Source organism: Capsicum annuum, chromosome 3, assembly GCF_002878395.1.
Source record: "Capsicum annuum cultivar UCD-10X-F1 chromosome 3, UCD10Xv1.1, whole genome shotgun sequence".
Taxonomy (NCBI): Eukaryota; Viridiplantae; Streptophyta; class Magnoliopsida; order Solanales; family Solanaceae; genus Capsicum; species Capsicum annuum.
The window spans coordinates 11959847-11973015 of NC_061113.1; the positions used below are offsets into that span (position 1 = coordinate 11959847).

General features: G+C 37.3%; 1 protein-coding gene across 1 annotated transcript; it reads left to right on the forward strand.

Annotated features, from left to right (window-relative positions):
* The first annotated feature begins 1384 nt into the window (after positions 1 to 1384).
* LOC107866475 (primary amine oxidase-like) lies at positions 1385 to 3440 on the forward strand. The gene is given in 7 exon segments (XM_016712528.2): positions 1385 to 1585; positions 1588 to 1863; positions 1866 to 2077; positions 2079 to 2189; positions 2271 to 2384; positions 2521 to 3062; positions 3158 to 3440. Coding segments are annotated over 7 exon segments (1572 nt in total). The 5' UTR covers positions 1385 to 1425; the 3' UTR covers positions 3315 to 3440.
* The last annotated feature ends 9729 nt before the right edge of the window (positions 3441 to 13169 follow it).

Genomic DNA, 13169 nt, shown 5'->3' on the forward strand with positions numbered 1-13169 from the left:
CGGCCCCAAATCTATCCGACAAAGATGATAAGTAATTCTCCCAGCTCGGAGGAGGCAAGTGTTGGCAACTACGCATGTATGCTTGTTGCCACTGCAAGGCGATGTCATCACAATGAATGGAAGAATTGTCACCTTTTTATGGGGTTGAACCTCATCTAATGAAAAAAATTATTCCATCTTGTACCACCAATCCTGAAAATTCTAACCATTGAATTGAGGGAACTCAATTTGAGACAATCGTGTGAGAGTTTGAGAAGTAGGATTTGGAGGGTGAGGTGCATAATTTTGACAGGGAGTATAAGGTGGAATTTGGTGCTGAAAATAGGGTACTTGAAAGGAAGCATAAACATTGGAAAAGGGAAAATCGTGGGGCTCTTTAACTGGGGTATTTGGGTAGTGGTAGTGTGTATGAATTGGGGACTTGAAGTGACGGGTATGGTCTTGGTTGGAACTGAGCTCGAATTTGGTTGGGTTGGACGATAAAATTAAGCATTATTACCCTGGGGTTGACTAACAATGGGGCACGTTGAGGTGGGGGTATAGAACTACGACTGGTGAGACCAGGTAAAGACAATGGTCCTTCGATCGGAGAATAGATCTCTCTCCTAGCTGAATTAGTCTCGATTGGGCTCTTTTGTTTCTCCTGTGCCCTTATTCCTTCAATCGAATCTCTGAGACTACGAAAGGACTACTCATGGATATTTTCCAGTTGATTATAACTCACTGAAACATTTGCCATATCGATCGCAATTCAATCCAAATGATTCAGCACTTCCTTCATCTCGAAAGTCATAACTGTACCCACAAGGTAAGGAAAATTCTCTGATACCGCTAATGCACTTGCATAAAATAAAAGGGAATTGCAGAGAAAATAGGAAAGAGCTACGAACACTTCATTCATGCTCTTCACAGTCATTGCATGTGACTTATATCCCACTCTCTACAACTAACTAAGGGCCTAAATGCAATTACTAAATAATGAAATAATAAAACATTGAGGGACTAAATAGTAAAGATAGAAAGAGGACAACTAACTTATAACTAACTCTACCAGTGTATTCTACTTGACTTACATCATGCAGCCCCACCCCCCATCCCCCACCACCACCACAACCCCTGCGCTAAATAAAAAGAATTAAAAGAACAGGGTCAAAATTGACCATATTTCCTTGTTTTGGAGCAACCATTCGTAGGAAGGATATTTTTGAGCTATTTGAAGGACATTTTGAGCTAGTTGATTAACTTCAAGCCAAAAACATAACGGACGGTAAAGTTAACCTATTTCGAATAGTTAGAGGTATTTTTGTCATTGTCCCTTTATTTTAACCGCAAAGGAATCGTGAGAGTACTCATAAAACTATATAAATGGTATGAATCATGTGGATTAACATATCCTGAGATTCATAACTTGTCATATCAAGAACAATGCCTTCATTCTTCAAGATTTCCCTCTTCTTTTTTTTCTTCTTTGTTATAATAAGTACATCATCATCATCACCCCTTGATTACAATCATCCATTGCAATCTCTCACTCTATCTGAACTGACACAAGTAAAAACTATAGTCAAAAAGTCCTATTTTTCCTCAATGTAACCTTTCATTATGTTGGCCTAAATGGACCAGAGAAACAAGTAGTCCTTTCATGGCTCTCATCCAATCATCATCCCGCGAAGCCTCCACCTCGCCAAGCTATATTTATAGCTCGAATTAATCAAAAAACACACGAAATCATTGTAGACTTATCGAGTGTTTCAATTTTATCAAATAAAATTTACGATGGACCTGGCTACCCCATGCTTACTTTAGAAGAGCGGAATGCTGCCACTGAGTTACCATTGTCATATCCACCATTTATATCGTCCATTAAAAAGGGCTAAAGCTAAATGAAGTGATGTGTTCAGATTACGCTGTTGGGTGGTATGGAGAGAAAAGAAAGAGTAGTAACAGAATACTTAAAGTTGTGTGTTATTACTTAGATGGCACAGTTAATCCTTATATGAGACCTATCGAGGGAGTTTCAATGACTGTTGTTCTTGATCAAATGAAAATCGCGAGCTACCTTGATCGATTGATGGTTCACAGGGCAAGATGGTACTCCGGTAAAAATGACTAATGTAATTTGTATATTCGAACGTTCGGCTGGAGATATCATGTGGCGCCATACAGAGCTTGCAATTCATGGAAAAGTGGTAAGTTAGTATAGTACATAATGTACTTGCTTAAATTGCTTTCGGATTAATTCTCTTTCATTTCAAAATTTTGAGCTACAGATAAGAAAGGTTAGACGAGAGGTGAGCCTCGTGGTGAGAATGGTGTCGACTGTAGGGAATTATGATTATATTACTGACTATGAATTCAAGCAAAGTGGCAGCATCAAAGTCACGGTAAGTAAAACAAGATCACGAGTAGGATAGAGTAACTGTGAGTTGTGAAAACACATTACTTTTAGTAACTTAGTACAGTATTATCAACTTTTTGTGTTGAAATAATGTTGAAGTACATCCGAATTCATTGTGACAGGTCGGATTAACTGGTATACTTGAGGTAAAGGGATCGATATATACTCATAGCGACCAAATAAAAGAAGAAGCCTATGGTACACTCGCAGCAGAAAACTCTTTAGGTATATATCATGATCATTTCCTTACCTTTCACCTAGATTTAGACGTGGACGGCCATGAAAATTCCTTTGTCAAAAATAACTTAAAAACTAGACACTTGGTCAATAGAAGTTCACCAAGAAAGAGTTATTGGACAGTTGTTAGTGAAACAGCTAAAAAAGAGTCCGATGCAAAGATTCAGCTAGGTTCATCAAGAGCCTTTGAAATGGTAGTGGTGAACCCCAACAAGAAGACTAAGCTTGGGAACAAAATAGGCTATAGTCTGATCCCGGGATCTGCAACAAGTCCCTTGTTAAGCGATGACGATTACCCACAAATCCGCGCTGGTTTTACCAAGTACAATGTGTGGGTGACACCTTATAACAAGTCTGAGAAATGGGCAGGAGGATTATATGTTGGTCAAGGACACGGGGATGATACATTAGCCACTTGGAGCCTCAGGTAATGCCCGCAATAGATTATATAAAAAAATATTTAGTCAAAAACCAACCTTCAGAAATCGATTAAAAGAGTTATAATTTTCTTTTATGATGCAGGGACAGGGAAATAGAGAACAAGGACATTGTATTATGGTACACATTTGGTGTTCATCATGTACCAAAGCAGGAAGATTTTCCAATTATGCCAACATTAAGCAGTACTGCTTTTGAACTCGGGCCTACTAATTTCTTTCAGCAGAATCCTGTTCTTTAATAAGTCTTCATAAAGTTAAGCTAAGTGGTCTAATTTGTATCATGCATGAATAAAAATGTCATCATGTATGACCAAAAAATTCTACTATTATTGTTATTAAATAAAGTCTACTCTTGGCCATGCTTATACTTTATGCATCTCATTTTTTAGTAACAACTTTGTACTGATCATGATCAGTTTTATATATAGAGAGAGAGAGAAAGGAAAAGTTTATTTTAATGCACTCTGTTATGATTCCGACAGAATAAGCAAACCACAAGTAAAAGAAAACAAGAACAACACAGATTTACATGGAAACCCTTATGGAAAAAACCACGGGCAGAGGCAGTGGATGTTTCACTATAATGGAGAGAGAGTAAAATGTGGAGAAAGATGAATTTCTTAATAATAAAATAACCCACTAAATCGCACTTATATATTACGTGCGTACAAATAGGTTCTAGGCCCAAAAACATAAAGGTCCATCAACAAAATTCGGGTAACAACTATAACAATCTCCACCTTGATACGAATTCTAATTCAGAACTCAAATCCATTTCAAGACAAACTCTCCACCTCTTCCACAAAAGCCCCTAAGGGCACATCTTAATAGCTAACACCAACCAAGTTTAAGCAATGCCCAAACTTGGCACTTGGTAGTGACTTGGTCATCATATCAGCGGGATTATCATGGGTACTAATCTTGCTTACCACAATATCACCACGAGCAATAATTTCATGCACAAAATGATACCAAATATCGATGTGCTTTGTCCTCTCGTGAAACATTTGATCTTTCGTAAGGAAGATAGCACTCTGACTATCGCAAAAGACCGTAGTAATTTGTTAGTCTTTGATAACTTCACCAAATAGACCCTTTAACCAAATAGCTTCCTTGAAAGCCTCTATAATAGCCATGTACTACTGATAGCACAACCACCAATGGTGAAAACATAGCCTGTAAGGAACCTACTTTTATCATGGTCTCCTGCAAAATCAGAATCAACATACCCAATTACTCCATCTCTATTTCTCCCAAACTACAAACAAACATCAGCAGATCTATGCAAGTATCTGAAAATCCACTGAACTGCTTTCCAGTGTTCTTTGCCAGAATTTGTCATGTATCTGCTAACTTCACTGACAGCATAAGATAAATCTAGTCGAAAATACACCATCGCATACATAAGACACCCGGCAGCACTAGAGTATGGAACTCGAGACATATAATCATGCTCATCATCTATCTTTGAAGATAAAGTGGCCAAGAGTTGAAGTGAGCTGCCAATGGAGTACTTATAGGCTTGCCATTTCGCATATTAAACCTGTGAAGCACTTTTTCAATATATCTTTTCTAACTAAAGTATAACTTACAATTCTTTCTATCCCTCAGAATCTCTATGCCAAGAATCTTCTTTGCTTCTACTTGATCCTTAATATCAAACTTCCTACTGAGCTGGGCTTTGACTTTTATTATCTCTCTTATATCCTTTGCTGCAATCAATATATAATCAACTGATACAAGCATAAAGAGCAAAGGATTATAAGTGATACGCGTGCCAAGAGGGTACAAGCACAAGCAGCCATACTCGAACCATATCCAAGAAGAGGTAAGAGTATGAAGACCTTTCCAAAGGAGTAGAAAATGGGTATCGAGAGCTCAAGACCATTCCCTAGGAGCCAAGCTTGGGAACTACAACGTCTTCAAGGCACATTCATGAAGATGGATGTGTTTGAGCATGTCTTAAGTTCGTACAAGGGAGTGTATGTATTAAAGTATGAAGACACACCTTTTATGTCATAAAACACTACAAGACATCCCCATTTATGCACTCCAAACCCACCCCTTCATTAAGGGTAAAGGTGTCATTTCCCATCTTTTTGTAATAGACTATAAGTAGGAACCCTTTAGTCTTATTTTCTAAGTTAGCTTATTTTGAAAATCAATATTGTAACATTGAAACACCATCCTCTCAAGAGAGAGTAGACCACCACTTTGACATCACAAGAAATGGTTTTTTTTTGTGTTGTGTGTATCGGCTAGAGATGTGAGTGCTTGAGTAAACCGAGTTTCTCTTGTATTTGCGTAAGAACTTGGTACTTGTTAACATATTTTTCAGAGGTTTTAGAGTTTGATACACTCTTTAGTTTCTACATTACAAGTTCTCTTTGTGTTAAATTATTTATCTCCTTATCTTTCATATTGTGTGTTTGTTGTTCTCATTTGATGTCTTGTACGTGTGGACTATTTTTGCTAGTTTGTGGACTGTTTTGTGCTCTTGTAGATACTTCTTGGTATCATTTGGTATCAGAGACATCATTGATTTCATTCCCATTAGATTAGTCTTAGGATTGTTCAAAAATTGTAATCTATCCATGTTTTTGTGTTTAGGCCAAAATTTGAAGCCTAGTTTTCTTGTGATTTTTGTGTGTTTTGTGTGTTCTACTATTAGATCTTTATTTTCTAACATTATAAGAGGTGTCCAAGGTCACAAAAAGAAGTTATTCTACAGGTTTGGTGTCGTGGCAGAAGCATTGTTATTGTTTGGCCAAATTTGTGTCTAGATTTAGTTGTTATTTTGCTTGTCTTAGTAGTTTCATGTGTTATCTTGTTGTTTCCCTAGCACACCTGAGCCTACGGTCCAAGATTTGAGCTTTTGTTTATTATTGTTGAAGGGTTGGGTGGATTAGATATTGTTGTTGTTCATGAGTGTTCTTGTTGTTGTTCATATTGTTCTTGAGATGAATGTTCAACAAAAGGATTGTTTGAGTTGAAAAAGGAAAGAGAGAGGCAAAGTCTTGTGTTTGTCTTAGGACTACTTTCAAGACAACAATAAAGTGGCAAAGAAATAAATACCCACCAAAAAGCTTACTTACCAAAAGAGTGTCAAAACATATTTCAAGAAAGACAAAAGGGGAAAGGGACAAAAACAAAGCAAAAAGGTGTCTTGCCATTTTAGTGCAAGTTGGTGAAAAGTTGATGAACACATTTTGACCTTTGAAAAAAAGAGTCCTAAGCCTTTTCTCATCATTCCAAAACTGAAAATCACACCAAACAAACAATATTGAATCATTCAAGTTGGACCACAAAAAATTTAACAAGACAACACCCCAAACGGCCAAAATTAAAAAAAATTGTGGGCCACACCAACAACAAAACTCAAGTCATAGGACATTCCTAGTTTCTTTCCTTGTCTCTATTAGTTTTATTTTTTTATTCACTACTATACTAGTTGACAACTAGTAACAACCTACTAAGTTTTGAACTAATTTTTGAGTACTTCTTTTGTGTTAAGCGCTACATGTAGTGGTTTGCTTGTTTATAATTCGTAGTTGTTTTTGGTTCAAGTGCGTACAAAACTTCTTTGAGTCTTCAAACCTAAATCCACTCCAACTCAAGAGTAAACTCATTCCCAAGTTCTCACAAGTTGATAGCCGGCATACAACACTTGAAGAACCAATTGAGGAAGCCGAGTGTGAAGAATATGTGAGCGTATTTTGAACTAACGTTTGCTTGTTTTGTAGGTACAATTGCAAATGGAACCCAAAAATTCCAATGCTCCAACCGTTGACAATAATGCTATGAATGTCCTCTTAGCTAGTCTTGAAACCTTGTCTCGAGGATTAAGGCAAATATTGAGAAGTTGGGTTCGGATGTGGACTCAACGAGTGAAAGGTTGGAGAGGGTGGAAAGCCAAAGGAGTTCTCGACCTCATACCCCTAAAACACCTCACCTACTATTACTCCCAAGACCTTTTACCAAAGATTGTATCCACCAAGTGTTATAAACCAGGTCAATCTTTACTACCAAAGCCAAGAACAAGATGGACCTAGCCATTCCTCACTCCACCAAATTCCACAAGGAGGACTTAGAACCAAAATTCCATCCCTAAACCCGAATCCTCCACTCTAAAATCCTCTAATTCAAAGACCCTACACTCCACTAAATCCAATGTCTCCTTCCCAAGATACACTAACCCAAAAATACCCCATCTAAGTAGAAAAAAAAAGAGTTAGACTCTGAGGAGAATGAGCCCAAGCCTCAAGATGAAGAGAAATTTGATAGTGAGGTACAAGAAGAATGTAAAGAAAAGATAGAAAGGGAAAGGGAATCCATGGGTAGTGAAGTTGGAAGGGGAAAACATGCTTGATTGTAGATTTTATCCACAAAGAACCCTTGTTACTCACTAACCCAAGTGCTAGCATTTTGCCTAGCATTGGTTCTTCTTATGTGCAGGTACAAGATGATATATTCCTAAAGGAGAATCCAAAAGAAATCCATCCCAAACATGTCGGTGTTCCAATTGCATTCTTGGCCAAGAATTCAATGCAAGTGGGCTGCCCTAGTACAAACCAAGGTAAAATTGGTACACTTTACACTCATTTTGTAAAAAGTTGTGATGTGGAGATCAGTAGCCAAGTTGATGTGGTTTCAGGTATAGGTAGTGTAGAAGTACAAGCATTCTTCCTTGGTAGTATTTTGGGTGTGTATAATGATCAATGTGCTCCTAAGAATAGCTCACTACTTGAACATGTAAATGGTATGATTAAAAATTTTTAAGTTAGTGTTAATGCTTGTAATGTTGATCTAGATAATGAATATGGTCCTTTGAACTTGTGTGATGAAAGCCATGATATTAGTCTTGCTCATAATGACCATGTGTATGTCAAAGTTGTGAGTAATGCCTTGGGGGATTGTAGGCTTGATTCTCTAGTAAAAGGAATGAGTAGCCTCGGCTTATGACCTTGGCTACTTCATCTATTTGATCTCGGTGAATTAGAAAGGTAGGAAAGAAATTGTCTCGATTTGTGCTCATTCCCCCTTGATGTGTGCCTTATCCCTATCCTTTGTAATGCTCATACTAAATATTTCATTGTCAAAACAAAGGATTGTAGGTTGTATTTTAAAAGTGTACCCCCTCGACATTAAGTCTTCATACTTGATTCCTTCCTATACTACCTCTTTACCTATGATAATAACCATGTTAATTTTGAATATGTATTATGTAGGGTTAGTGAGTTTGGTGGCTGGTTTCCTTGTTTGAATGATAATGATATGTGGGTAAGGTGGACCTTAGGATCTATAGTGGCACCATATTTGATGAGGTCCTTTGTGGAGGTAATGAAACAAATATATCTTATGGTTCCTAAGCCAAAGTTAGTCTTACCTTTTTGGTAGTAAGGCCATCAAGACCATCGTAGTTTCCTTATCTCTTGGTATTTTCCAAAACCACATCCTTTGTGCCATTCATGCTAAGCTTTTCATGTCACACACAAAAGACCCGTGGATGTATTTCAATTATGAACAACCTTGGCTTATTGATATATGTGATGGTCTTGGGTTGCACTCCTCTTCCCTTGATGTCTATCTTAGCCAAGTCCTTTATGATGGTTGTAGTGAGTGTTTCATGATCATAACAAAGGAATGTTGGATTTATTCCAAAAGTGTACCCCCTTGGCGTGATTAAATAATTTGTGACACTAATGCTAACCCTCATACCATGAGGATTGTGTGCTTATTTCCCTTTCTTTGGTTTTGCAAGGTGTAAATTTGAGGACAAATTCATTTTAAGAGGGAGAGGATGATACAAGCATAAAGAGCACAAGGATTACAAGTGATACGAGTGCAAAGAGCGTACAAGCACAAGCAGCCATACTCGAACCATAACTAAGAAGAGGGAAGAGTGTGAAGACCTTTGCAAAAGAGAGGTAAACGGGTATCGAGAGCTCAATACCATTCCCTAAGAGCCAAGCTCGGGAACTACAAAGTCTTCAAGGCACATTCATGAAGATGGATGTGTTTGAGCATGTCTTAAGTTCATCCAAGGGAGTGTATGTATTAAAGTTTGAAGACATGCCTTGTGTGTCATAAAAACACTACAAGGCATCCCCATTTCTACACTCCAAACCCACCCCTTCATTAAGGGTAAAGGTGATATTTCCCATCTATTTTGTAATAGACTATAAGTAGGAACCCTTTAGTCTTATTTACTTAGTTAGCTTATTTTGAAAATCAATATTTTAACATTGAAACACCATCCTCTCAAGAGAGAGTAGACCACCACTTTGACATCATAAGAAATGGTTTCTTCTTGTGTTGTGTGTATCGGCTAAAAACGTGAGTGCTTGAGTGAACCAAGTTCCTCTTGTGTTTGCGTAAGAACTTGGTGCTTGTTAATATGTTTTGTAGAGGTTTTAGATTTTGATACACTCTTTAGTTTCTACATTACAAGTTCTCTTTGTGTCAAGTTATCTATATCCTTATCTTTCAAGTTTGTGTGTTTGTTGTTCTCGTTTGATGTCTTGTATGTTTGGACTGTTTTTGTGAGTTTGTGGACTGTTTTGTGCTCTTATAGATATCACTTGGTATCATCAACATACAAAAGAAGATAAACAAATGAACCATCACTTACCTCCTTAAAGTAAACACAACTATCATAGATTCTCCTCTAAAACATATGAGAGGTTATAAAAGAGTCAAACCTTTTATACCACTATTTGGGCGACTAGTTTAATACATAAAGAGACTTTTTCAGTAACCATACATAGTCTTCCTTTCCACGGACTACAAAGCCCTATGGTTGCTGCATATAGATGTCCTCCTCAAGTTCTCCATGTTAGAATACAGTTTTGACATCCAACTGCTCAAGGTCAAGATTATGCATGACCACAATACCAAGTAATGCTCGAATCAAACTATGCTTTACAACTGGAGAAAACATATCTGTAAATTCGATACCTGGAACCTGACTGTAGCCTTTAGCAACTACTCTTGCTTTGTATCTTGCATTTTCAACTCCTAATACTCCTTCTTTCTTTTTAAATACCCACTTGCAACGGGCAACTTTCTTATCTTTAGGCAATCTCACCAAATCCAATGTGCTATTCTTATGAAGTGATTCCATCTCCTCCTATATAGAAATCATCCATCGTCCAGAATCATCACAACTAACTGCCTCTGAGTAAGAAATAGGTTCTTCATCAAAATCAATACCTTCTTCTACATTCAATGCATAAGAAACCAAATCAGCTTCAGTATACTTCTAAGGAGGTCTAATATCTCTTCTAGGCCTATCTTTAGTAATAAAATATTGTGGCGTCACTGGTGGTGAAGAATAAATAGTACCACTCTGTATCTCTGGACTAGACTGAGAAATAGGTACTGGTGTAGACTCTGCTCCAATCTGCAATTCAACGTAGGTACTTGACTATTACGGATTCATGTAACTAAGCTCATTTGGAAGAGAAGCACTAGATTCGGAGGGAGACCGAAGCATGACAATTTTATCAAACACAACATCCCTGCTAATTATAACCTTTCTGGTTTCCAGACACCAAAGCTTATAACCTTTAATACTAGGCTTATAACCTATAAATAAGTACTTGATAGATCTAGGTTCTAACTTTTCGTTATCAACATAAGCATAAGCAGGACATCCAAATATCCTCAAATCAGAATAACTAGCAGGAGTACCAGACCATACCTCTTGTGGAGTCTTTTTATCAATCGCGAGTGGTTAATAAGAAGACAAGTTTTGGAAGCAGCTTCAGCCCAAAAAGACTTGGGTAAACCATCATTAGAGAGCATACAACGTACCTTCTCCATTATACTCCTATTCATTCGTTCGGCCACATCATTTTGCTGTGGAGTATGACAAACTGTCAAGTGCCTCACAATTCCTTCTGACTTGCACAAAGCATTAAATTCATTAGAACAGAACTCTAAACTATTATCGGTTTGAAGGTGTTTTACCTGGTTCCTGTCTTCTTTTCAATCATAGTCTTCCAGTCCTTGAAAGTAGGCAACATATCATTCTTTTGCTTCAGAAAGAACACCCAAACTTTTCTGGAATAGTCATTAATGATAGTCAATAAGTAATTAGCGCCTCCTCTAGAAGGTACTCTAGCAGGACCCCAGAGATCAGAATGAATGTAATCAAGTGTGCCCTTAGTTGAGTGGATAACTTTAGTGAATCGGACTCTCTTATATTTCCCTAAAATGCAATGCTCATAGAACTCCAATTTGGTAATACTCTGCCCATCAAGAAGTTCTCTTCTGCTTAGTTCAGCCATCCCATTTTCACTCATATTTCCCCAGACACATATGCCAAAGTTTAGCAACGTCACTTTTTGATAGAGAGAAGGTGAAAATAGTTGCATCACCTATAATAGTAAAGCCTTCCAGGACATATAAATTTGTAGACTTTCTCTATCCCTTCATCACAACAAGTGCACCTTTAGTAACCTTCAGTATTCTACCTTCTCCAATGTACCTATAACCATTCGAATTAAGGGTAGTTAAGGAAATAAGATTTCTCTTCACATCACCAAGTGTCCTCACAACCCCATTAAATATCTTGATCCTAATTGTTCCAATACCAGCTATCTTACAAGGTGTATTATTTCCCATAAACACAACATCTTTAGAGACTGTTTCATATGTTCTAAACCAATCTCGATTACAACATTTATGAAACGTGCAAGCTGAATCAAGAATCCAATCCTCATAGGGTTTGGAGTTACCATAAGAAACTACCAAGAGTTCTCCATCACTACCACGATCTTCCACAAAACTGGCTTCACCGGGCTTTTCTGGTTGGTTTTCCTTCGATTTTGGAGCTTCTCTTTTTTCTCTATTCTATAGCTTACGACACTCAAATTTGATATGGCCCTTCTTCTTACCGTAATACAGGTTTTATTTCTGTTTTTGGATTTGGACCTAAACCTATCATCACCCCCAGAATCCCTCTCACGAGTCCTTCCTCGAACAATGAGACCATCTCCTTGAGTCTTTGACCTATTCACAAGATTCCTCATCTTCTCCTTAAAGAACAACGTATCATAGAATTCATCTATGGTCAGGATATCAGGACTATATAAAATTGCATCCCTAAAGGTCGTGTATGATGCAGGTAGAAAACATAAAAAAATCAACCCTAAATCTTCCTCATCTTACTTAACCTCCAGAGTCTCTAAATCAGAGACGATTTCTTTAAAGATAGATAGGTGATCTTTCAAAGATATATGATGAGAATAAAGTCATTGTTTGAGATACAAGTTACTTATTAGGCTCTTTGTCATGCATAAAAATTCCAGTTTCAACCACAACGCAGCAGCAATGGTCTCCTTCAAAATACCATATAGAATCTGATTGGATAAATGAAGGTGGATTTAAGATAGAGCCTTCCAATCCTTACGCTATTTTTCCTCGTCCGTCCATGATGAGGGCATATTATAAAACCCTAATAGAGCATCGTCCAAATCCATCTGTGCAAGAACAGCCCGCATCTTAACCTGGCATAACAAAAATCTGGTGTTGCGATCCAACAATGGAATATCATACTTCATGGTTGCCATCCCCTAGAAAACAATCAACCAAGCTTTTGAGACCAGTTTGTTCGAAATCGGATAGAAATAAAGCAAACCACAAGTAAAAGAAAACAAGAACAACACACATATTTACGTGAAAACCCTTGTGGGAAAAACCACGGGCAGAGGAAGAGGAGGTTTCACTATAATAGAGAGAGAACAATGTGGAGAAGGCTAAATTTCTTAATAATAAAATAACCCACTAAATCGCACTTATATATTACGTGTGTATAAATAGGTCCTAGGCCCAAAAGCATAAAGGTCTATCAATAAAATTTGGGTCACAACTCTAACACACTCATATACTGACAGAGAAAAAGGTAAAATAATAATGTAACACAAATGTTATGACATGTTTAATAATACAAATTACAAGTCTTATAGCTACAAAAAAGTTATTACTATACTAGCAGATTTTAAGACCACACACTTCAAAAATCTTTACTTTTTCTTAAATTCTTCATCATTGAAATTATATCACATAAATTAGAATGGAGTGATGAATAC